This window comes from Xiphophorus maculatus, chromosome 11 (assembly GCF_002775205.1).
Source record: "Xiphophorus maculatus strain JP 163 A chromosome 11, X_maculatus-5.0-male, whole genome shotgun sequence".
NCBI lineage: Eukaryota > Metazoa > Chordata > Actinopteri > Cyprinodontiformes > Poeciliidae > Xiphophorus > Xiphophorus maculatus.
In genome coordinates this window covers 9,430,115-9,457,015 of record NC_036453.1, presented here as the reverse complement: position 1 = coordinate 9,457,015, position 26,901 = coordinate 9,430,115, and the positions used below count along the sequence as shown (strand labels likewise).

The window sequence follows — 26,901 nt, the reverse complement described above, 5'->3', positions numbered from 1 at the left end:
CTTGGTTTGTTAAATTTTCCAACAAATACATTTTTTTGTAGAGGATAGTACAATAGGCAAAGTGTTTGTTCTGCAGCTTCATCACTGTTCAGATTTACCAATCAGTAGTTGGTAAATCTATTGATTTACCAATTGTCAATTGGGACAGCTACTGTGAAATAGATTTATGAACATCTATAGCAGTGGAAATGTAAAATAATTATTTGAGGTTAACATGTAACACATTTTAATTAATTATTTTCACCATTTCATTATTTTGGTGTGTATCTAATGAACCAACAGATTTAAATTAATGATGCACCAATCTTCTTTTCACTTTGCTTCAGAGGTTTAGTATTGGCTGATCCTGATACAGAACAGAGCTGAATTCAGCAGCCAAAGTAAAATAAATTATAAAGAAACTGAACCTAACCATAGACTGACTACCTTGGTCAAACATGTAAAAATAAACTTCAACAAACCATCTTTCAAATTGCTCAGAAAGTGAAATAAGAAATACTAAACATAATGTAAAAATAATAAAGCATGATATTACTCAGAGCACAAAGCATAGAATTATACTGAATAGATCTGCTCCTATGAATTAGGCACATTGTCACCAATACCTAATTTAGAATTTTTTTCAATATTGGGCCTTATACCAATATTAATATTGGATCGGTGCATCTCTATTTTAAATAATTTTAGGTACAATTTCATATATAAACATTGATTTACCAAGTTATGTATTTATTTTTTTATTATTTTATGTATTACAACACTAAAACTTCACGCTTTTCCCTAACCCACAAAAAGGATGAGTGCTACCTTTGTTTACATAATGGCAGTGATATGAAATGCAGGAGTGGTTAGAGAACAACCAGACTTTGCAGAAATACAGAAGGAACAGGATGAAGTAACACCTGAAAGTCTTCATTTCTTCATGTCCTCAGTTTCAGAAGACATTTAAGGATTTTGAGAAGGAATATTAACATCAGAAAGTGATAAAAGCTTCACTGAAACATTATTTGAAGCTTATTGCAGTAGAGCCGATAATGCTTCTTTGACAGTCTGACACTCAGTGTGAGTCCTGCTGCACAAACATTTCCACTAAAACAACTGAAGGAAACGGCTGCTGGAGAAGTTCCTTCAGCATCAGCCACGATCCGACTCTCTTCATCCAGTCTGGGATGGCATCTGTGAGACTGCAAGTTGCCTGGAAACCTGTTCAGCAGTGTTTGCATGTTGTAAAGTAACAGTCTCACCCATGCCACATCACTATGACAACAACAGAGAAAGGGATGTCCTCTGAGTTGGACTGGGTTATAATTTGCCAGAACAGGACTGTACTTACTTTATAATTGGATTGAAATAAATATTCTTTCATTGAGCTTGTTGGAAGAGTAGCTTAATGTTTTCTTGTTGCTCCCTCTCATCTGAAGGTTTTGGTTCCCTCAGGTCTGACGGTGATCTTGCTAATTCAGCCAACAACTGACTCATTTTCTGCTCCATGTTTCCTTGTCTGCTCTAGCTTTCATGTTTACATTTTTACTTATTCTTCTATGCAAACACATCTAAATCATCAGACAGCATCTTTGAAGATATGTTTTCAGGTCTCACCAAAGATTCTCAGTTAGATTTAGGTGTGGTCTTTGACTAGACCATTCAAACACAAACATCCTTTGATTTAATGCATTCCCCTCTGGCTGTTCTATATACATAATCCTGACTTATCCTGCTGGAAGGTGAATCTCCTCCCCAGTTTGAAGTTCATTGCAGATTGTAACGTAGCTTGTTCAAAAACAGCCACTTTGTTTTATAGACCCTCGGCTATTGAAAAACTATTGCTCGCTTGGACTTTGCTGAAGTTTAAAATTTTTCCCAATTGGCTTGTTTGTTCTAAAGTACAGACAAAGGCGGCACCCGGTGGTAGAGCTGGGACTTGCAGCGACTACTTCAGTTCAGACATTTTGCGAAAAGAAGCCGTTGAGGGGAAACAAAGTCTAAAACTGCGATATATCTCAGTATATCGATGATGAGAAGTTTCAAATCTATTGATATTGAAAAAAAAATCAAAAGGTGTTGATGAAGAGGAGAATTTAAAAGATTTTAAGGAAGATGGGTTGCTTGGATGGAAATTATCTAGGACTGAATCAGAATCATTTTCGCTGCAGTTTGTGACATGAGCGGAAAATACATTTTTCACACGATGAACGAAACTCTTTGGTTTGCAAATTTGAACTAACAGAATTGCAGATTGGAGAAAATCGAGCAGGGATTAAGTTTTTGAACACGTGACACAAGATTGGTTTTATTTTATTTGTGTTTATGTCATTGATTAATAATAAAAAGAGCAAAACGTTTCTTTCCAATTACAAAAAATATTTTCCGAAAACCTGATGGTTTTTTAGCATTTTATTTAGTTTTTTTTGTCCGTGATTTTTCCTCTCTCTTTTCTTTAAGTCAGTATTATTGTATTTCCATTCATTAAATTGTTCACCTCACTTTATTTTGCTTAAATTTATCCTTGGAATGTCTCACAAAGAGTTCTTTATACATCATATCATGTCTTTGCTTTTGATGTGGTGTACTTTAATGCAAAACCTGTTTCTTTTATACACTTTTTGTTTAATACAGATTTATTTAATAAATGTTTGACAATATTGTAATGATTATGTAAAATGGTGAATGTGATTTGTCAGTTGTCAAAAGACACTTTAGTTGTTTATAAAATAGAATAGATAAAAGTTCAATAAGTGTTGCTTTAACCAGCATTTTTATCACTTTAAGATTAGGCTGCAATGTGAACATGCCATGGACTTCTAGATAATCACAGACTCACACAAAGCTGCTCTTATTGCTTTTTTATTGTCTACAGGGATGTACAGCAAACAGATCAACACTGTTGTGCCAAAATCCAAAAAACGGGACCTGAAAATCGATTCTATCACACATATTGACAGGTTATTAAAAACATACAGCTTCTGCAAGCCCCCTTAAACCCAGTTTCCACAGCAACCAAACTAGTCATTTCTTAGCAACCAAACGTAACAAAATACTGAGGTGGTTCCTTTGTCTTGGCACAAAACAATATTAGCAGGTATGGGGCAACAATGATTTTTTTCTTTCATATATTTATATACTTCAAGCTGCTTTGAGTACCAGATGTCAGGGAAGTGTCAGAATTTATTTTTACGCAAACATGGTGCTCATTTACTCAATTTCTTTAGTTTATGTACATTTTCTCCTCCTGAGGGAAACAACTTTAAAAATTAAGTGTGGGACTCAACCAAAGACTGAGGACTAATCCATGTGATACACCAGAAACAACACATTCAAGGCTGCTGCTGTGCTGTTTGCTATTCTAACTGAAGGCAAAAGGAAGTTCGTCAAAACTAGTGGTTTTCTTAAAAAATAGAATAACAATTTTCTTGGTTAACTTTGTGAATAGATTTTTTAGGAGAAATTTACAGAATATATTAAGCTAATTACTGAACGACACACTAAGCTTTTCACTACATTTGGTTTCTGTCATCAGTTTACTACTTCTTCCAAAGTGTTGATAAAATTCATAACCAATACACATAACATGTTTGGCTTGATTGGAAATAAGTCTAGATTATAAACAGTATAATCAAATTAGCAGAGAAACACGTAGAATCAAATTTAGGTTAAGGACTGACCTAAATGTCAGACATATTACTCAGGTATACTGGACTACTGTTTAGCTCAGTATGCCTGAGCATACCTTATGGCAGAGTCACACTTCAGTGTTTAAATGGATCACAGAAGTATGGATTTTACCTAACTGAATTGATATTTTCACACCTTTTATTTTCACATTAATTGCAGTGAATGTTTCATGATTGTTCTACTCTGTGATGATGTCACACTCTAGTCCCTGACCCTGGGAAATATTAAAATATGTTTTACTTTATATTAATTTCAAGCTCTTACTTTTATTGCCGCATGTACAGTTTATACACCAAATTATAAGTAATTTTGTCTACTTTCACCAGATGTTATTCACATTGCTATAGCTGTTACAGCTTTCCATCAAATCTCTACTAATCTCAGATTAGATCCATCATAACTCTCACTATGTTCTAGCTCTGAATCTTCCTTGAAAAACTTGTCATATCTCCAACATAAAACACTGCAGACACATAAAAATTGATAGAAATGGCTAGAAGGCTTGTCCACCAAGTTTTTGGGACAAAAGTCATAACTCATAGGATTGAAGCAAAAAACATTTGTTTGATGCTAAAATTGTGTCTGTTTCTGTTTTTCTCCACCTGCTACTCCCAGAATAAAGGGAATCACCATAGCAACCACTAATACAGGATTTTCTAAGTGTCAAATTTCAGTCTCTCTGACTTTATATTAATTTATTATGTTAGATGTATATTCCTAATAGAACTAACAGAAGGAAATTTGATTGGCAAAACAAAACAAGGAAAGGCTTAACTAACGTCTTTCAATTTGGAGACAAATCCAGGACATCTGGTCTCCTGCAGATTAATACAAAGGCAAAAACAGTCAATTTAAAAAAGAGATAAAATTAAGCTGAACTTTAAGATTAAAATTACAAACTAGATTTAAAAACTAAGAAGAATAAGGCAACCTGCCCTGGGACAGAAACTTAGATTTTTGTCTACTGGAGACACTTTAACAGAAGAAATTTATTGCATTTCTATGCTCTTTTGAAAAAATTTGAAAAATATGTACAGTATATTTATCTAAACTGTTTTGTTTGTGTAAATATATAAGTGGTAAATTTGAATGAATCTCAGGCTCTGATGGTGAGGCTGCAGTTCAACCACAAGGAGGCAGAAGAAGCATAAAAATGCACTGGGACAGAAAAGAAGCCTTTTAATGTTGAACTCAGTTTTAAAATCATACAAAAGGAGTGAAAAAGATGAAATAAACGGCGCCACAGACTTGTTCAAAGGATTTTCAGTTCAGATACACCCGAATAAATAACTTTCCTCCATGAAGGTGAAGTCTAAATACATGATTAACTGAGCTGCAGAGGTGAATATGTTCAGGTATGAAGGAAGGAGAAAAGAAGAGAGTGAAGATAAACATGGCAGCTGTTTTCATCCGCTGGATTTGTTTTTTTTTTAGGTGTTATTAAAGCACTACAAACTAAGAGTGTGGGCCGCCGGCTGCACACTCAGCTTCATTGTCTCTAATGCAGCAGTGCGCTACGTGAAATAATCATGTACACAAATAAAACCCCTCAATCCAGGCTAAAACATCTGCATAGAAACGGAAAAAAAAAAATCAAAATAAATAAACACAGAAAACAGATCAGATCTGAGCCGTTTCAACTCAAATGGTGGCTACTGCTTCCTCTAAAAGATTATACTGAAAGAGTTTTAATGCAAGACCTTTTGTTATTACTTTTTTTGTTTGTTTGCTCTTTTTTAGAAAAGAAAGAAATCTGTTTCTTCATGAAGCTCGGTTCCTACTTCCTCCGTGTACAACGGTGATGTCAGAGCAGCGGGTTAGTCATCGTCCTCGTCAACCACAGGATCCGTGTCCCAGCACGTGATGTCAATCTCTGAGAGGACACAAGAACAGAAGCTGGTTTTATTCTCTGCAGAAGACAAACTTCTGACAGACAATGTAGCTGAGACTGAGATAGAAACAAGAAAGGACAAATGGGGTTTAAGATAAGCCAAGAAACAGCTGGAAAACTTTGGAAATATAAAAAAACAACAAGTGGCAGCTTGTGTGTTTGTGCAGATGTTTGTGTTGGATAAAGTGTGATACAATCCATCCATCCATCCATAAATCCATCCATCCATCCATCCATCCATAAATCCATCCATAAATCCATCCATCCATCCATCCATCCATCCATCCATCCATCCATCCATCCATCCATAAATCCATCCATCCATCCATCCATCCATCCATCCATCCATCCATCCATCCATCCATCCATCCATAAATCCATCCATAAATCCATCCATCCATCCATCCATCCATCCATCCATCCATCCATCCATCCATCCATCCATCCATCCATTCTTCCATCCATCCATCCATCCATCCATAAATCCATGCATCCATCCATAAATCCATCCATCCATCCATCCATCCATCCATCCATCCATCCATCCATCCATCCATCCATCCATCCATCCATCCATCCATCCATCCATCCATCCTAAACATAGTTAATCATAACAAAAAACATGTTTTTACCACAATGCAGCTCTTTTCAAACAGAAGCATTAATGTTATTTAAAAAATGAGACTTTAGTGGAAAATGTATCAGAGTAACTTCAATCTCTTAAACAATCCCGCAAAGTGAAATATAAACCATCATATTGTAAACACTGTTAAGATGAAAAGACCGGCCCAACCTGGAGGCTTGTTATAAAACACAGGTGCTGGCTTAGCTGATGACTCCTCTGATTGGCCAAATTCTTCCTCCTGTGATTGGCTGAAATAGCCCTCACTCGCCTAAAAAACAAATGAGAGGAAGGAAAAATAGATGACAAAACATAATAATGACAAAAAATTGTAGACAATCATCAGGAGCTTGAAGCCCTCTAACCTGAGTTCCTTCTTTCAGCAGCGTCTCCCCATTGGTCAGCAGCAGCTGCCCATCATCTGAATCCCGCCCCTCCCCAGAAGCGTGCTGCAGAGCATGCTGGTAGCTGAGGGTCATCTGGTCAGACCCCATCACATCCACCAGACTGGTGGGGTTGTCTTCGGCGCCGGTGCCTGAGCAGAAACTCCCATCCATCATCTCGTCAAAGCTGAGAAGGGGCTGAGGTCTGCCGCTACCGGCGGCTATGCTGGGTGGGACGTCGTCATGGAGAACATCGCCGTCTCCCATCAGGTCAACTAGATTAGATGAATGGGTGGAGGGGGTGGGGTTGACAGTGGGGGTGGAGCTGCTGTCCCACAGGTCCACCAGGTTGTCTGTCCCGGAGTCCCACGCAGAAACACCGGAGGGTTCACGGGCCTGTGGTGCGACGCTCTGCACAGGCTTGGTGGACGTCGACTCCTGGACGGGCCGTTTCTGTTCCTCCTTTGGCACCGAATCTGGAGGAAATAAAATCACAATCATTACTAAACAAAATATCCTCTTCCTCAATTGTTTTTTTTTTTTATTAATTACAGTTACGCCATGTAAACAGTACATATTAGACCCAAAAACCTAAAAATATTGAAGGTGTCAAACCTTCAATATTTTTATTGTCTGAATAAGTCTGAATCAGGCTTTTTCTTGGTTTTCAAAGTGGATAAGTAGTTTTAAGGATCCCTTTTTGAACACAAAAACATTTACAAATACAAAGCCTTTATTGCCATCATACATGTGCATGACAAAAGTAGAACTGGACTGTGCTCAACCTCCATTCATAAATCTATCTATACATATAAAAAATACCAATAGAACATTTCAGTTATATGGAATCAATGCCACTAAAACAGACAGACATTTCCATATATGGGTGATCTGTAACCACAACCTGTGAAGTCTGCCACGCTACACGTACATAAACACAAATCAGATCTTTTTTCATCAGGAAAAAATACATATTTAATGTGCTGAATTGATGTATGGCCACTTATTGAAAAACAGAAAAAGAATGGCGTGACCTTCTGCTACAAAGACAGTCTACATAGGAAACTTAAACTTTCTGTTGTCAGCCTAGTTTGGATTTGGTGAAAGCTCATAGTATGAATCCATGACAGAACCAGACTTGCCTTTAATTTTTTCAAAATCTTGTAATCTGTTTGTGTTTTCTAAACGTTTTATGTTTTTTAAAATGATTTCATATCAGTTCTGTAAATCCACTTAGTACTAAAATACAATATTTAAAGTTGGTGAAATCTTACATAACCTGCTGAGTCACTGGTAGCAGCTCTTCTTGTTTTAAGTTTAGCTTCAAATAAAAAAGGGAACCCAAAAGTCAAACAAAAACAAATAAAAAATCAGCTGACAGTAGGAGTGTTTTCTGGTTGTCAAACATGCAAATTCTTCTACATTTAAATGAGCTTTGAGTTGAAATCTTGCAGGTTAAAGAGATTCCTAATCTGGTGGGTACTTTAGGATGACTTGACAGGAAACTGTAAAGTAGAAGAAACCACACTGTCTAGATGTTCACATTTTGATAAGACAAATTGTACTTATGAAAGAATGCATAAAAATGTTTAAAAATAATAATGTCTACACTGCTGCTGTGGAAAAACGGTCTAGCCAGGTACAGTCAAGCTTTCTGTGTCATTTCCATTCTTTAAATGGTTTTCCTAATGGGACTCCAGCTGAATAATTAAGCTCCAAACAGGACAGGAGTTTCATTGGCTGAACCATCTTTGGCTAGGAGTAAATTTATGCGTCATTTCAGAATAGAGATGTTTCTTCGTACCCCACTCATCTTCTCTGTGGTCTTCCTCCTCCCTGTTAAAGTCCTCTTTGATTGGCGTAGTGACTATTTTAGGAATGGGCGAAATGGCGGCCATGTTGCGCTCTATGCTCACTTCATCATCATCGTCATCTGCAAAAAAAAAAAAAAACACGGACAAAAACATACACATAATTCACAGACTACTTTGTTTCCATGTATTTTCCCACTGAGAAGTCAAGTTCTGAAAAATATATTTAAATGAAGCATCTCTGAGCTGAATTAAACGTGATGAAGCATGATAAAGGAGAGGCTCCTCATTCACAGAGGAACCTTAAGTGATTCCTTCTTGATAATAAAGCGCCCCCAAGTTAGGGCAAACATCTATGGTGCTTTTTAATTCCTAATCAGGAAAAAGATTTTAGCTTTTGTTGCTTCATAATATTGCAAAAAATCCATAAGATTTAAGATTCACAGCATTCAAGATTGAAGGCAACTAGATTTCCTCTGTTCATTCCTCTGTTCAACATTCTTGAAGATGTTTCACCTCTCATCCAAAATAATTCACCAGTTCTGAACAAGACTGGTGGTTCAAGAGGGTAATGAAAAACTATCAAGATTTCAATAAAAAAAGAGGTTGCCTCTGGTTGATTTTTTCTAATACTTACACTGCAGCCTGGACTTGTCATTTACAGCTTGAAACACATGACCAAAGCAACTTACATGTTGCTAGGTGACATGCCTGGATTATCAAACTTCCATCTTTTGAACACAGTCTGTGTTTGTCACTTACACTTCACCTAACATCGACAGTTCAAGACATGTGACCAAAACAACTCACATGCTATAGGAGACATTTCTGGATTGTCAAGTGAGAACGGCACAAACATGGAACAGAACACACCATAAAACCAGTGATCGCATGACTTTCACTTCCATTACTGATCTCAACAACTCCATTAGTGTATTTATTCTTGAAATAAACTATAAACGTAACAACTTCAACTCATGTTCAGAACTGAGGAAAAGTTTTGAATGTGAGGTGAATCATCTTCATGAACAAAGACGTCCAGTTGATTTTAAGTTAATCACCATGGAAATAATCCTACAAATCATTGACAGGAATTGGTTTCACCACCATACATTTTAATTGTATTTCAGTGTTCCTTCACATTTTTCATACAAATTAGACTTTTCCACACTCAAATTTCCAAACTCTATGAGCGCTTCTAAAATAAAAAAAAAATAAACTTAACTACAATTTCTGAATCAGTAGTCAAGCTTTCAATATGAAAAATGAAAAAAGTAGATGGTGTCAGTTTTTTTATCATGACGTGTAGGAACCCTGACACCAACATCATCACAGTATCAGCCATCACACATTAAAACCAAGATGTTTCTCAGATGTTTCATTCATAGATGTCCAATGCACTCTAGTACCTGCTAACAAGAGTTCACCATCAACGAAATGAACCGCTAATGAAGGAATACAATAAAATGGCAGAACATGTTTAGAAATTATAAGATAAATCTAATTGGACTAAAAAGTAAGATCTTCAGATAATCAAATAACTTTATGCTAAAGCAAATCCAACCATGCCTTCTTTACAAGTAATTAGGATGTCCTTCTTAATTTTTTCTTTATTTCACGTTCTGTCCTGGTAAATTATCTGCCATTTCATTAACTACATTATTGTTGGCCATTTTCCGATAAAGTACATTTGTTTTAATGCCAAACTGCATTGTGGAAAGTGGTCAACAGAAACTCTGTAGTAATAAGTTGAAAGATGGAAAAAAACAATCACCACTGTGGTCTTTATGTTGACATTCACACAAAAACTACATGAACCTCCAAGAAAATCCACGAGTTCCACTGTCAACAAGCCGGAGACGACTGACAACATGATTTAAAACAAAAAAACTCACAGGTCAATTGGTCGGTCAGGATAAAAGGCAGCAGCAGGAATGGGTTTTAGAGGATGTGTTAGCAGAAAGGTGACAGAGTCCACAATCAGCCGGGCAAGATTAAAACAAACAAAAAAATCAGAAAGTGAATAAAACATTACAATTATTCTTCAAAATCAAACCAGAACCACCATAAAACAGAAACATTTATAGACTAGTTTAACATCAGACTGGACCACATCGAAAGCATGATGACAACATCCACTGAATCACAAAAATCCATAAATAAAGGGTTTACAGCTCCAAAGGACGACTTAGCTTCCACTGAAGACATTATAGTCAACAGGTTAGAACCAGTTTAATTCAGTCAAGTTGTTTTCTGACCAAATAATTGAATAATTTGATCAAAAATAATTTAATTCCAGAAGGAAAGAGCTGAAGGTGTTCCCAGGCTAGCTGAGAAACATTTCATAGTTTTCCTGATTCTCCAGTCAGTGGGAGCTTACCGACTCACTCTTAGTCCAAGAGGCAACCAAACCAGATGCCTGCACTACCTCCAGATCTAGAGGACTCTCCTTCTGTTTCTAATCTCGACCTCCTCACCTGTAAAATATCCTATTGTTGGTGCATCAGATTTAAGATTTGTTCATTTTTGCAGGATATATTTTTGAAACTAAGTCAGTGGTGTCCAAAAACATTTTATGATGTGGGCTGAAAAAACATCTTTTGGGTGCCCCCCCCCAAAAAAGTGAAAAAAAGGAAGCCAATATATATACAGTATATATACTGTATATACTGTATATATATATTTCTGCTTACCACTGACATAAGCATGCAGTATTTCAATTAGTCAAATAAAAGTCTGATTTTATTTTTTGAGGAAACAGACGCATAAATAAAACCAGATCCAAAGCTTTCAAATGGTTTTTTATATTTACCCCGAAAGGAAAAATTTTCACTTTTCAGCAATAACAAAATGATTTCATTCTTTGAAAAAATAAGCAAAAAACTTATTTACCAGTGTTTGTGAAAAATGTTGGACAATTGCACCTTACCAACTTCTATTAATATTGTTTAGAAAACGTCAAAACTGCTGGACAGATTGATCAACCTGCTGCTCCTATAACTTTGCAAATACATTAAAAAACATTTAAATATGTTCTTATCAATGATGAGTGAGATTGTGACTGATTGGCTGCTTACTACAAAGTATTCATTTGGACATTGTGATTGGTCTACACACTAAAAGCTTGAGGGATGCTATCATACTAGCTCAAATGTGAGGTACACTAAATTCCCAATATTTCTGAATATTTTTTTTCACAACTGATGTATTTTAATCATTCTGAAGATTCCTTATAATTATTTCGCAGTTTGATGTTTCATTTTTTTCAATTTATTCCAACAGATAATTGTAGTAATACTTATACAAAGCTATAAGCGTGACCTTGAACCACTGTTATTAGCAGTTAATATCTACATCAACTTACAGTTTAAATGTTTCCAAAAAACACTGGATTTAGTCACACCACGTCTGGTTTCGGGTAAAATTCATGCGATTGATGTGTTTTTTATTTTTCCAACTAAAAATTTTAAGAAAATAAAATAGTGTGATTAATTAAGGAATTAATACTTTGTTTTGTACCAAACAGTTTCCATTGAATTAAGTAATAAGTTTGCCATAGTTAAAAATAACATGTCTTCATCTGAATCAGCCGCCTGTGCCAGAGGGGGTGAGTGTGTGTGTGTGTGTGTGTGGGGGGGGGGGGGGGGGGGGGGGCATTTCAGTCCAGAGGCTGCAAACACTCCTGGTCTAAATGATATTCTCTCCCTGGTAGGTAAACATTTGGAAAAGCTCAAAATGATACATATTTGGGTTTTATTTGCAATTTAAAATATTTCCAAGCTTTTATTGATTTGTATTTTGAAAACAGGAAGGTGCTGTAATTACCTCCTGTTTTAATCTCATTTTGTCCTTAGTGCCAGGATAAAGGAGGTTGAGGACAAAAATCTTTTTATTTCCTTTTTCTGGCTCCTGCTGTACCTACCGGCTGCAGCGGAGGGCTGCTTCCGTGCATGTGGCGGGGTGCGGAGGGGCGACATGCCCCGGGGCGGGGTGGCTGTACTGGGACTGCTGGGACTGTGCTGCTGCTTCAAGAACGGGCTGTCCAAGCGGCCTGGTGGTCAGGGCAACACACGGTGGCCACACACACACAGTCCAACATGAGGCCACAGACAAGAAAACACGGACATGAAGCGACGCACCAGGTGTGACGAGACAAAAAGATGGCAGACAGGAAGGAGAAGAGGAAGTCAGGAGGTAAAAGGTTTATCGGGGTGTGTCCAAGCCCAACAAGGAGAAAACCCAGAGTTGAGAGATTCAAATTAAACAAAAGTAAGGATGGACAGAAAAAAGGAGAAAAAGACAGAAAGAAAAGCGATTAGTGTAATATACGGTATAAACACGATGACGACAGACAGGAGAAGCAGGAAAGTTTGACAGCTTCTGTGTGTGGATATTAGACGGTATGTACATAGTTTATGCTGCCCTGCATTGCAAAAATGTTTGTCTAACTAACTAACTGAAATTCGTATATTTAGCTTTGATCAAGCAGGTCGTCGATGAGATCAGAGGGTTTTGTTTCATATTGTTGATTCCGTCCGACAAGCGGTTTACACTTCAGTGTAACGAAGACTTTACGTCAAAGGCAAGGAGCTGTAAGGAAGTTTTGTACAGACACATTCCTGTAAATTAGAATATCACTGTGAACTTCATTTATTTCAGTATTTCAATTTAAAAATACACAGAGTGATATATTTCAGGTGTTTGTTTCTTTATTTTTTTGAACTGTGGCCCCGGTCGAGTTTATTTTTATTTTTTTTGGCTAACAGCCCCAAAAAAACCCTCAACATTTTCTCTGTTTCTCAAAAGTTTGACACAGACCTATCATAACCTTTTCAAGATTGCATAATAGGTCACATTTAATGAAATGAGGGACAGCAAAATGTTTACCGGTCCTGTGGATGGAGACGGGTGAGGTGTCCACACTGATGGTCATTGCTCTCTCCTTCTGCTTGAAAAATTCTCTAGGGTTCCCAGATCGCTGGGCGATGATGGCCTTCGCCTCCTGGAAAAGTTAAAATGCAGTGAATAACCACAAGTGGGCAGTAAAACAAAACCACTGGGTAATGTTTCTTTTGATTAACTGCCTGCTAATGTTTTAAAGAAATCCTAGAGCTTTAAACTACAGCAGTGAAGATTAATCAGCTCAGTTTCTTTTAATGCTTTGAGATTTCATCTTCCCTCCTTTGAATGGATTTGCTGCTGCAATTTGTGAGCTCAGGTTTTTCATCAAACTGACCTCTACCTCAGACTCCTTCTTGTCCAGGTTCAGGTCCTCGATGCTCGGTTCAGACGCCTGAAAAAAAAAAAAGAAGACATGCGTCTTTTTCACCAAATATGAAAGACAGAAACAAATACATACTATTACCAGTAGAGGTCAGTAGATGCCAAATAATGCTCTTTAGTATGAGCGTAGACTGAAGAAAATGCAAAAGATGAATGGAAATTAACAACAAAATTGGTTCTAAAGTAATCCTTGAATAAATATGGGTGCCGAAAAAAAATGTTTTGGTCCAAATTCAATTCATGTGAAAGTAAAAACCGAGAGAATCATTTTAAAGCTTAATTAGAGCCCATTAGGCTTTAACCCAAGAAATTGAACTGAAAGTTAAAACACTGATCTGCGATTATTTAAGTCAAAGTTTTCAAAGAAATATTGTTCATTAAAATTAATTAATTGTTTTATTTAATTCTAAAAGGAATCAATCCCTTCAGTACTTACACTCAGAAAGATGATTTTATTTAGTATAAATTTACTCTCAAGTTTATGACAAACCTCTCTCCATTTTCAACACATATATTCCTCTTTTTGAATAAACTTTCACAAATGCGTCAAACAAACATTGTGTCCCTAATAAGTCTCCATATTGGATGACTGTTAATTTCAGTTGTAGATCTAAATGCATAACTTGGGCATCAAAAGATCAAAAGATCACAAAGCCAATAACTGATTTAATGACTGATTTAATGCAACCATAAGTGATGATAATAAATTATATGACGGGACTCACTATGGTGGTCTGGTTCCGCAGCCTCTCTCTGGCCTCCTCTTCCTCCTGTATCTTCTTCCTGTTCAGATAAAATAAATAAAAATAAAAATAAATGCAAATAATAGTGTAAAGAGTATGTTTTTTCTACACCACTAAATCTGCTCAACACAAATAAACAAAAAGAAAATCCCAAGTTAAAAATTAAACATTTTAATTGTGCACTACCATCTGAATGAATTTTATTATTTAAATAACGTAGCAGAAACAGTCTGTGTGTCATTTTTTTGCTGCTGTAATTGTGTTGCTGCCACTTGCCAGGACACTTATAAGAGAGATTTCTGATCTCAAGGAGTTTTTCTCCTGGTTAAATAAAAGCTGATGATTTAGGACTCTTGATTGTTATATATATATTGCTATATTTCTTATTTGCAAGATTGAAAACATTATTCCCTGAAGCAGATTTGTTTCTGGAATGTGGAGAGGATGCTAGTTGGACGCCCACCTGTGCTCCTCGATCTGCCTCTCTCTCTCGCGGTACCTCCTCTCTCTGTTCTCCTGCTCCTTCCTCTCCAGCTCCATCCGCTCCTCCTCGAAGCGCTGCCGCTCCTCCGCTGCCTTCTTTCGCTCCTCCTCCTTCCTCATCTCCTCTTCACGCTGGAGAGCAGAGAGACCAGGATTTAAACAGTTTTTGCGTTATCATCCCAGAGTTTTTGGTCCAGTTCCTCGGTAACATTCCGTTTCTTGTTTTTTGGGATTCAGCAGGTGGAAGCAGAAAGAGCTGGCACCAAGTTTGGCACCAGGGTCCAATAATAACCAATGACGTGCGGTCAGGGGAGGTAGGTGAGGCACAGCCTCACCTGTCATCATGGAAGAATAATATAATAAGATAAATTGTATTGCTATTTTCATTCTGTGTTTTGTACTACAAAATATTTATTTTTCATTTAGCTTAACCAATTTTGGTTATTTTTTCTTCAAAATCGCAGAATTTTCGCAATTTCCCATTCACATGCTCGGAAACGAAGCTGGTGAGGCAGCAGCGAGCCGAGCAACCTCTCTGGACTGGTTGCTATTCTATGGGCGCATGTTCCTCCTGTCTGTACGTCGCCAATAAAATTGTTAAAAAACATTTAACTACAATATATTAACTGATTTTCCATCATTTAGCTTATCTATATAGTGTACAGTGTTTGTGGTCACCAACTGTGTGTAACGTGATTCGTGTGCTGAGGAGCGATCAGAAACGCCAGAGAACAGACTCGAGGTGAGGCCGGCAGTTTTCTTGCCTCATGGCAGGGGGCGCTCATGATCCCAGACTTTGTGACTCCGTGTCTACAGAGTGAGACAGTAACAGCGAGGTAGTGATACATACGGGAAGCTACACGCAACGAGCCTACGTGTAGCTTGGCTGATACAGAGAGAGAGAAAACGGTGGTTTGAGTTGTACTTCAACGGGTTTCCCCTTTGCTGTGCAGCATAGCACTAAATTAATGATATCTATATTTCCAAGTTTTATTGAGTTAATGGAATTATTCTACCTTGGCAGCACGGCTATGGATGGCATGTGAAAGTATAGTCTTTTTGCCCTTCAATGTTGTTCAATTTCACATGCACGAAATTTCCGTATGTACACAATAACATGCAGGGGGTCTTATGATTTTGATTAAATCAGAGCCTCACCAGCCATGAACCTCACCGCACGTCACTGATAACTGATATCACAACAAATAATTTTACTTTCAAAAGCCCAATGCTGTGATAAACTTACAGATTTGATGCTTAAAATTGAAGGAAGACCATTTTAACTTTAAATTTACCACCAAACCTGGCAGCTAAGCTTAAGCAATCTATAAAAATAAGCAAATAAAGAAGAATGAAAGTCCTATTTGGAAACCAGCATTTTATAGGATTACTTTATATAATTTATAACATAGTTTATGTTATATCATCATAACCAAAATAGTTAGAAAATATTTGAAGTTCTGTTTCCTAACTCTTCAATGAGAGACCAGTAAGCCTAACATTATGCAAGATGGAAAACTCAGCTTCACAATCGTTCATAAATTATGGTTTATTCTACGCCACAATGACTCAGCAACATGGAAAACTTTAGTTTTATTTAAGTCTTAAAAGTTTGTTGACCTGAACTTAGCTAATACATCTAAAACCTGATCGTCATTTATTTATTTATTTATTTATTGCCTTGTCTTCAAGAATAGTTATTTTTTTAATTTAGTTGTGCTTTCTTGCAAAATGACAATAAAAGGAATTCTGAATTCTGTAACAAAACAATGCATCTGTAGGTGCTAGGCTAAGCCAAGGTGCCATGTGTAGCTATCATAATAGCATAAACATGCCAAGCAGTGATTTGTACATGTATATTCACCGCTCTTTGTTAAGCTGCTTTCTGAACATAGTTTGATAAGAGTTAGATAAAGTAGATAAAGTAGTCTGTAAGAAAAAAAATGTTGTCACCTGCAGCTGGTAAGCTCAGCTAACAAGTTAAAAATAGCTAACCATTGCTAACAGTTAAATTTAACATTTCTGTTAAAATATCACAGGTGCTATGATAAGCATGAAAAAGTTAATAAACAGCTAAAAATACTATAAATCAAAATCATAATACATGGTCAAATTGAAATCTTTTGTAAAGTAAATTAAACCTTATGCTGGCTTTTTAGATGTGTTTTTTTAATGTTTTTTTTTATTACTTGATGAGTCTAGAATAGTTCTTGTGAATCCCAGTGAAGCTGGTGTTGAAAAGAGGTGAGAAGCAAAGTCATTGGTTGTCGATCCTCCGGCTGTTTTACTGGTGGCAAGTTTAGATGAAATATAAAATGACAATATGAATCATGGAGCCGCCGGTTGTCCAACAAATGTACCCTACAAATGAAAGAGAGACTTTAAAGTCGAACATGAAAATGTATTCAGAAAAAAAGTCTTTGTTTATCAAAAAGGATGTGATTAGTTTTTATGTTTCTCAAATGTAATATTTCCACTGCAGATGCAGAAAAGTAAAGAACAAGTTACTGCACTTTGAGCGAAGCGTTTTGCCCAAACTTATTTAAGCTGTTGAAAAAAACATTGTTTTCAATGTTTGTACAAGTAATGTAATGCCAAATGTATCAAATTTCATATCATAGAGTGAAAGTAGAAGTTCATTTTTGGGAATTAATAGAACTGACATTGGAGTTGCAGAACAATTTGAACATTTCCCTATTTTGGGTCATTTACCTGTACAAGATAAGACCAGCCGATATTTTCATATTTTACTCATGTTTGTTATGATCAGGAATGCTTTGATTGACTAGCTATGTGTTGGTAGCATCTCCACTTGATGAGATTTAGGGTAGGTCAACAGAACATTTTCTTTTCCAGCAGCCAGTGCATACAGTGGTAAAGTAGCTGACTGAATAAGCTGGAGCTCAACTTGGGTTCCTAGGTTACAGGTGGAGCTCTGCTGGGGTTATAAGGTTAGGGGCAGTCCCTGTTGGTTTGTGTTGTTGCATTCAGAAGGTTTTTGAAACTGCTCATTTTCCAGACACCAAACATTATTAACTTATTGCCAAAAACAGCTTGGTAGTTTTTTAAAGCTCTTGGTCTGTTTTTAGAAGCAGCAGAGACCTAAGTGGAAGTACAAACATGTAAAATGGGAATTTTGCATAATAGGTTCACTTTAAGAAAATTTTTTTTTCTCTGTTTTGTAATTTATTTGTTTTTGGTTTGGATTAGGAAACAGCTTCTCTTTTTTAAAGAAGCTGTTTTTTTTTAGCTAATTCAAAACTTATTGGACAGGAAAATGAACGTAAAGACAATAATGAAAAATATCAAAGAGATTATTGAAGGAAGAAAATAACAAAGGTAATCTCCAGCTTTCCATATCAGTCATTACAGATTTGACTCATCTGGTAAGAATGTCCACCCAGTCCACAAAAACAAAGAGAAAAAAATGTCCTTAATTCACATTATGAAACCTCTACAGACTTCTGCTCTTATCTCATGCCTAAAATATGTTTGGAAATGAAAAACTATGAGTAACATTCTCATTTTTTTAATAATCCTGTATTATGATAAATCATAGGTATCACATGAAAACAAAAAGCAGGACTAAACTCTTTTCCTAACATTTTCCTTTTGCATTTTTCTCTTCCTCTTCTTGTATTAGGTTCAGTGTGTACCTTGGCTTGTTCCCAAAACTCCTCTCTATTGATTTTCTTCATCTCCACCTCTGCATTAGTCTTCTGGTACACTGTGCCCTGCAACAGGAATGATGCACAGATACATATTTGTCAGCTAGTCATGTAATCAAAAAAGCACATCAACTTTGAACTCTCATTCTGATGTTGAGTTCTAACTTTATCATATAAAACCCCGACATTTCTTCTTACTTTTAAAGTAGAAGTATTATATATTTTAATTTCTTGACAGCTGAAATTTATGAACAGGTGTACAAATTCAAGAGAACAAAAATAAAAGCTAAAGGAATACATTTAAAAAATATACTTTTTTATTTTATTAAAAATGTCCAAACTAAAATAAATTCTGACTTGATTTTATGTTGTTCCTGTTTATGTACCACATCTCCATGCTCTTCATCTCGGGTTTTCAGGCGGCTCAGAACTGGGCTCGCCACCACTGCTGTCCCATTAGTTAGCCGCTGACCAATGGCTGACGGATCTATGTCATCCAGGCTGCTGGCATTGACAGTAACCTCCACACCCTGAAGTAAACAAAGATGAAAGAAGTTGGAAAAGAATGAATTTAGTTCTTTTTAAACAAACAAGATGTGGTATCAACAGTCTGTCTATTTGCTGCTATTTATTTAGATATAACTTTCTCCTAAATGTGAGAAATATTTCAAATTCTCTGCCAATAGGCAGCTACCTCGAGTCAAGCTATCAGCTACTGAAGCTAACAGTCACTCAGTATCAAGCTAACAACTACTGAGTCTAACTACTACTGAGGCTAATAGCTTCTTGGAATCAAGTTAGCTGGGTCATTCTCTGAATTCAGTGCATTTTATGTCTCACATGTTTATCTAAAAGATTTTCATATAATGCAAACAAAATTGTTTGAGAAAAATCAAGAAATGGAAATATCCATGTATCTTGGTAATATAACATGCAAATATATTTTAAAAATTATGTTTTGAAAAGTTTTATGGGTTGTTGAAGTGTAGAAATCAGCCAAATGATCATGTCCCCACTGACCAATGTAAATTTTTCAATGAATATAAAACAAATAAAAATAGCCAGTAGCAGTAAAGTTATTTCTACTAATATAAAAAACTTTTAGAATACTTGAACCTAAATAAAAGAAATATGAGAAAAATACATGAATTATTTACAAAATATCACTTTTTAATCATGTCCCTCCGGTTTTGTTCAACCCCATAAGAGCAATCCTTCCTTTCCTTTTTATAAATTCAGTTCAAGTTCAGTCTAATTTTCTCAGCACCCTGGAAGTGACATCACTTAAGTCTCTTCCTGCTCACAGTGTAAAGATAGATAAGTGTTAGTATAGTTTCTTACTTATATTTTATTATTTTTATCCATAGATCGTCATCGTCAAGCTCAACCTTTCAACATTGTTATGCATGTAAATGATATTTATTGTTGTTTGGGAAAAAGTAAAGAATTGTCTTTGAAACATATATTAATTTCTTGTTTTTATCATATCATATGTTGCTCCATACACTAGCTAATGTGGACTTATGGCAAGTTTTAGTGAAAATCTTCAACCCTGTAACATTCAACTCCGTTACAAAAACTGTGGTTTTGTTATGGAGTTGAATGTTGGACAGATCAGAATGTTCAACCCAGTTACAGTCTGGTCAACTTTTACACTGGGTTCAACCCCGTAATGTGATACATTGTTATGATTTTTATTATAATAACAGCAAATATTAGACTAATATTTGTTGGACTGTATGCAAAGATTAAAGAATGAGTCAAAAATATAAAAAAGCTTGATTTAATATTTATTTTGAAGTGTATTTTCATAATTTATGAAAAGCACTTTTTCATCAAGTTGCCATATTCTACTTATCAGTCTAATTATTATGATTCAGAATCAAATAAAATATATTTACAGTTAGTTATTATATTCAATGGACAGGTGATCTCAAAGGAACTGGAAGAATTAGTTTAATTATGTTATGGAGTTATACTGATAGAGGAATGAAATTGTCCCGTTATGGGGTTGAATTTAAAGCAACCTAAGTAACAAAGAAATTCGTATTAATGTTTGGGATTTCATGCGTAAGGTGGGGAGACGTATTTTCTTGGAGGTTCAGAGTCCTTCAATAGATGACTCTAAAATTGTGTTCAAAAACAAAATTTTTTGTGGTAATTTTTTAGTAACCTGAGACCCCAAAATGTACCGAATTCAGAGAATCAACCAGCAGCTGCTGAAGTTAACACTGTAAGTCAAGCTAACAGCAACTCCAGTTAACTGTTATTCAAAATTGATCTAAATGGTTTGCCTGGAAACCTATATTAATAAGTTAATTGCAACAATATATTTATTTGAGAGTACATTGTGAGACTGTTATAAAAACAGTCTCTTTGCAATTCCTTTTTTGATCAATAAAGAATTCCTGATCTGGATTGGAATGATGACATTGAATATTGCTAAACCTTTGCTGCTTTCTGGGGCTACACTAACTGTATGAACCAAAAGATTCTACCACTGTACAGACATGATGGATGATGAGTGATCATCTTGAACTGATGTTTCAGGATATACGGCAGGCCGGTGGCTGAATACATGTAATGGTGTTAGCATGACAACAAAGAATTGAATTGCTTGAAGTAAAAAAGATGCAACAGTGGCAAAATTGAAGCATAATCAAAATATATAAATGGCTCACTCAAACTCCTAGATTTAAAGTGGAGTTATTTCAGAATATGAAAGTTCAAGTATCTTGAATGGTTACAGAAAATATACAGACTCAAAAAAGGAACTATCCTTGGATCAGGAGTATCAAACACCTAACGGAGATATCAGGGCTGTAGGAAAGCTGCTGTCTAAATACATAGCAGAAAATTAGCATCTTCAAAGTTTTATACTGTATGTTTGCTAATGTTCCTGTTTAACACAACCAATCATGTAAGATTACTCTTAGAGTTTTTGGGGCTGCATGAAATTAATCTCAGTTCCTGCACAGCCCACTAAAGTGATAGAAACACAATATGTGCATCCCTAAAAGGGCTATTTAAAACCCTGCCGGTGTGATGAAGTTGGCTCTGTGTGGGAGAGAAAGCTGCCACTTAGAGTAATGACACTCCAACACACACTCAGCTCAGCTGCTAGAAAAAAATGTATAAATAAAACATCACCTCTGCTTTAATCTCCATCTTTTCATCTGCTTTATAAATCCTAAAATACACTCAGCCAGGTGTGCAGGAGGGAAACAAATGCTTTGTATATTTTCCTCCACACACAACACCATCTCCATGCTCTCAGCACCAATAGATTGCTTTAAAAAGAGATGCAATTTGTCACACACACTTGTTCCTCCTCTTTGATCCTCCTACAGGTTTTAATGCGATGAAGCTCCTTTCACTGCCAAAGGTTTGATGAAAACATTCAAGTTTTGTCCAAATTGACTTGGATATTTTGCAGAAGAAAAATGTTCTGAATCCATCCAGATGGAAGCCATACATTTGATGAAAAAAAAAAAATCCAAAGCAGTTAATTGTTTGAGTTAAAATGGAAGAGGATGCCAGTGCAGCCTTCTGTGCATTGACTGAGTACTGGACCAATATTTTAATCTTTGAGTTAGCTTCCCTCGCAGTCCGCCCAGTTCAGATATAAAGAAAACTCACCAACCGGTTGATTCACTAAACAACTGATGCCCTGCAACCTGCAGGTCAGGAGCTGCAAGGTTGTTTCTTTTATGCTTGACCTATGGCTAAAAATGACAAGAATCCAATTAATGTTGCAGCTTTTTAACTATTTACAAATTTCTTCCTGCAATATTTGCAATGAATTTTCACAAACAATGACACTAAAACTTTCTTATGTTTTTAGATCCGTTTTCCTTTATTTAAAATCCTAGAAAGAAAATGCTGATTCTTTAAAAATGATAAGAAATGTCCTGAAGTAGATACTTGTCTATAAAGTTGTACTTTTCCAAAGAGTTGTTTGACATTTGTGGCTTTAAACAAGTTTATTTTGGCTGTTCTTCTACGGAGATAGTTGTAAAGGTTTCAGACCTCTGACATAGTGCCTTGTAAAAATATTAATACTTTTTAAGCTTTTCTGTGAATTTTTTTGTACCACAAAAAAATTACGTATTTAACGTATTTTGTTTTAAGTGGTTACACTAGTGGAAGATGACTATGACTTTATATATTCTTATGGGTTATGTTGCTCATGAAAATGTGCAATTCTGACCTGGAAGAAGTCTGCAATGGTGGCAACGTGGCTGGCACAAGCACACTTCCTGGCATCTGGAACATCTTCTCCCACCTGCCACAGAGAGAGAGAGAAAACGTTGATTAGCTTTAAACAATGAGACCAAAAGCAAGGATTGAGTGACACCCCAATCCTTGCTTTTGGTACTTAGAGTAGATACTTATTGGCCTTAGTGCAGTTACTGGTTCCTCTCCAAAACAAACAGGTTGTCAATTCATTAAACAAAACTAAGGACAGAAGTCGTCTAGAAAGATCAAACTGGATTTCATTCTGGATTTCAATTTATTGGTGAAAATCCTAATAGTCCCATCTTATTCCTTTTAATATCAACACATGTATGAATATATTTTAGATTAAATGAAGGTTTTGATAAAAAAGTTGATATAATAAAGACATCAACCTACAAAACTACAACATTTCTTAAAGAATTCCACCTAATCCCTGGCGATACTGGGTAACCATGGTAAAATTTGAACTGTGTATCAGAATCTTCTGGTGTCAACGAATGTCAAAACTTTTTTTATGTTTTCAGTGTTTTATGTGGGCAACATCACAGGCTACACTAATAGTTTTAAAATTCAAATTCAGCACCACATATAGTGAACTGAAGTAAAGTTTCCTGCATGTTTGGGAGCATAAAAAAAGAAAGTGAGTCCTACAGCTGGGAGGCAATATGAAGATGTACACATGGAGATTAAACAATGCTAGAAATTTGTGTTTAGCAAAACGTGTCTTTTCTCAGAATAACAAACATCTGTGGGAAAAATTGAATAATTATAATAAAATAACACATCATACAGTAGCAAGTGGTTCCATCCATTGGCAACCTTAAAGAAAGTGTTAAAAACAAAGACTCCATTTTGTTTGTCCACTTTATGTGGTACACCTGTTTGATTGCTTGCTAACAAAACTTAACATAAAGTTATGTGGCATGAACTCAAATTTAGACATCAAATTCTTAAACGTGAGCATCAGAATGAGGAAGAAACGGGATGGCAGCTGTTGTCAAATACACTGGCCAGACTTTCCCAGAAACTCAGACTAATATTAACACTGAGTGGCTGATAATTGTAAGTTTTAAGTTCAGGCTGACTATCCAGCAGATGAAGTGAGAAATAAAAGTCCACTTGGGGAATAAAAGTTGATGTATATCAGCTGTTTTGCTGAGGAATGCATGGATGTAGGACAACTACAAAGTTTTCTCTGTGTGCCCAAAAGCAAAACCCTACTGGGAAACTTTATTACACCAAATCTGACTCTGGGCCTAAAATATGATCTGTAATTTATTATCTTGTACGTTCCTAAGAGCTTCAGTAAAACTGGACTTTTCTTATTTCTTGGACACAAATCTTTGACATGAACCTAAGAAACCTTTAGGATGAGAGTCTTGGATGAGAGAAACAAAAAAATATGTTTGCCTTCAACCTAAGCACTTAAAATTGTAATCTCATGAGTGACTGACACTGCACCAGCACATCTTGTATTTTAAAAATATACCAGGGGTCAAAGGTGACACAGTTTCCAAAGATTTTTATAGCTGCAGTTAAACAAAAAAACAGCTGTTTTGTTTAATAAAGATGGCGTTGGCCAATGAACCAATATAAAAAAAGGTTAAACCCCAGCTGCACTGAATATTTTAATTTGAATGTTTGTTTTTTTTTTTCAGAATTACTCATTAATTTTCCTTTTTAGTGACCGCATTCGAGTGCAGCTTGAGCCTGGCTTTGCTCTCGCTTGGTACTTTTGTTCATCTGTATGCGTCTCAGTTACTGAAACAGTTTTTTTTTATAACAGGCTAAATGTACTTTACTAATCACAACTCATTCATACCAGGACAAAGAAAACACAGTGAGCACCAATTAGATGGAAAAAACAGGCTCATCTCATCTACATTCATAACAATTTATCTAAATTTCATGTTTTTGTGCCAGGATCAGACAAAAATACAGCTGGAAAGTTTCATTTAGGAACTTTAATTCCCCCTTCTGGCCCAGTCCAGACTGGCTTGGCTCATTTGAACTCCGGCTGTTGCTCTTGTGGCTGTTTCTGTTGCTTGATGATGAAAAACACCAATGGCTGCGATCCCAGGCTCAATTAACCACCAAATGTCTTCCTGTCTGACTCTTTCAATCACTATTTGCTGCATTAATGAAAGGATCTCTGGGTGAAATTTTTTCCGCTCACCTCTGCAGATTGGGTCCTGGGAACTAACCAAAAAAAAGAAAAAAAAAACAGGCAGTAATTAAACATAAGCTTTCTTTCTTTCTTCGTCATTCTGCACTCTGTCATTATGTACTTGCTCAGTGAGCCCCCGCTGCTGTCAGGTCCACAAAGTAAAACGTTCATCTAGAAGCTCTCAGGAGTCCCACTGCGTTCAAATGCTCTTAACACGTTTTACTGAGACTTTCTCTGAGAATGAATGAGCTCAACTTCACAAATTATTCATGTTTTCTTTCTTTTGTCACCTATATGTTATGTGTGCTCTTACATTTGAGGTTGATTTAGCCTAATTTGAAGACATCAATTTGGCCTAATTATCAAAAAGTTGTTATTTGGCTAATTAAAGCACCAACATCAAATACATAAACGACACACTTTCACTAGTGTTACATTTTCTCTACTGTGGATAGAACAGTATCCTTACTTTATTGCTTCACTTTATTGAATAAGTCTACAAACAAACCCAAAGGACGAAAATTGATCTATAATAAATGGTGTATAATTGTAGAACTTCTCTTTATCAGTGCAGTAAAACTTAAAACTAATTAAGCTATATTTATCGCTGCACTAAGTGATTAGCACAATTAGCATCAATAACCTGTGAAGTAATTAGTGATATATTCACTACTATTAAAGTTTTCAGGCCTGTAAAAGAGCTGCCTCAATCTTGTTCAGTTTAGAGATTAATTTTTGAACTGGAGTGAAGTGGTCAAAAGATAAAACAGACAAACAAGAACAAGAAAGTAGCGTAGTTGTTTTTCATTTGTCATCGTACTGCCTGTTTCCATCTCCAGATATTTAAGTATAGTGATTTCCAAGAAAAATCTAAACAAAATCGTGTTTCATTGATTCTTGTTTGGACGCTCTTAGCTTTTTGCTTTCTATGTATTTAAAATCAAGTAGAGCAATCACACATATTTAAATCTAGATTATTGTGAAAGCATGACAACACCTTGATGAATCAAACCATCAGATCTGCAGCAGCTGTGCACTGAACTATGTTTAGATCAATCCCTGAAAGATAAGCTATTAAATTAAAAATGTGCTGCGAGTCCTTCTGACCTGGACATCCTTCTTTCAACACACCGAAGGACATTTCTGCCTCACTTCCTCTCCCTACCTCTCTCCCCCTCAAACAGCGACTCACCCAGTTGATGAGGATGTATCGTGGCAGAGCGGCAGTGGGATCCTTCAGGCTGCAGAAGCCGTACATCACACTGCTGTTGTCGAAGGTCAGTGTGATCTCTGCCAGACCTCCTCCTGCAGGACAAAACAGAGGAGAGGCTTTGGTTCCTCTTGCTCCGGCATCTGCAACCTGATGCTCCAGAGCTGCAAGTGGCTCTTTGGACCTTCCACACTGGCTCTGTGGAAGGTCCACAACATGCAATAATTCAACCAAATAAAATAAACTCAATAGAGTTGCTTCAACAAGTTACCACCACCTGTCTGCAGGTTTCACCAACTCACATTTAAGACCTTTCTCAGAGCATTATGAAGGAAATTTAAGACCTATGTCCACAGAAATGTACAAACTTCGTCCAGCCAACAGGCAATAAATTTGCATCCACCCATGATAGACTCAAAAAATGAGCTAGCTAGGTATATTAGCAGCTAGCCTAAACTGCCTCAAGTCACAGAGTGCCATGAAGACATCTGAGTCTGACTCACACTTTCGCCTGACAGAAAAGTCTCACTAAAAAAACAACAACATAGAATTGACAAGATGAAATAGCCGTGTCAAGATGAAATTGACACAAACTTACTTTTTAAAAAGAAAATAAGATATTTTAAGACCTTACATTTAGTTAGATGAATTTAAGACTTTTTAAGTATGCATGGACACCCCGATATTCATGTGTTAAAATGGTTCAGTCAAAGTCCAAACCAAAGTTCA

The 26,901-nt window shown here is 36.2% G+C and overlaps 1 protein-coding gene across 5 annotated transcripts in view; it reads right to left on the bottom strand.

Moving 5' to 3' along the window:
• Positions 1-2,828: 2,828 nt before the first annotated feature.
• Positions 2,829-26,901, bottom strand: part of dbn1 (drebrin 1) — a 90,421-nt gene continuing 66,348 nt past the window's right edge. The window contains exons 3-15 of one of the 5 annotated variants that reach the window (XM_023342098.1): positions 26,155-26,267; positions 22,767-22,841; positions 18,943-19,086; positions 18,545-18,622; positions 14,869-15,020; positions 14,388-14,445; positions 13,616-13,672; positions 13,267-13,381; positions 12,302-12,430; positions 8,373-8,501; positions 6,551-7,044; positions 6,357-6,456; positions 2,829-5,545 (exon numbers count right to left, since the gene is read on the bottom strand). In XM_023342098.1, coding sequence (XP_023197866.1) covers positions 5,490-5,545; positions 6,357-6,456; positions 6,551-7,044; positions 8,373-8,501; positions 12,302-12,430; positions 13,267-13,381; positions 13,616-13,672; positions 14,388-14,445; positions 14,869-15,020; positions 18,545-18,622; positions 18,943-19,086; positions 22,767-22,841; positions 26,155-26,267 — 1,700 coding nt within the window. In that variant the 3' untranslated portion in view covers positions 2,829-5,489. The remainder of the gene's footprint in view (positions 5,546-6,356; positions 6,457-6,550; positions 7,045-8,372; positions 8,502-12,301; positions 12,431-13,266; positions 13,382-13,615; positions 13,673-14,387; positions 14,446-14,868; positions 15,021-18,544; positions 18,623-18,942; positions 19,087-22,766; positions 22,842-26,154; positions 26,268-26,901) is intronic. The other 4 variants (XM_023342100.1, XM_023342099.1, XM_023342102.1 and 1 more) reach the window with 4 other exon arrangements.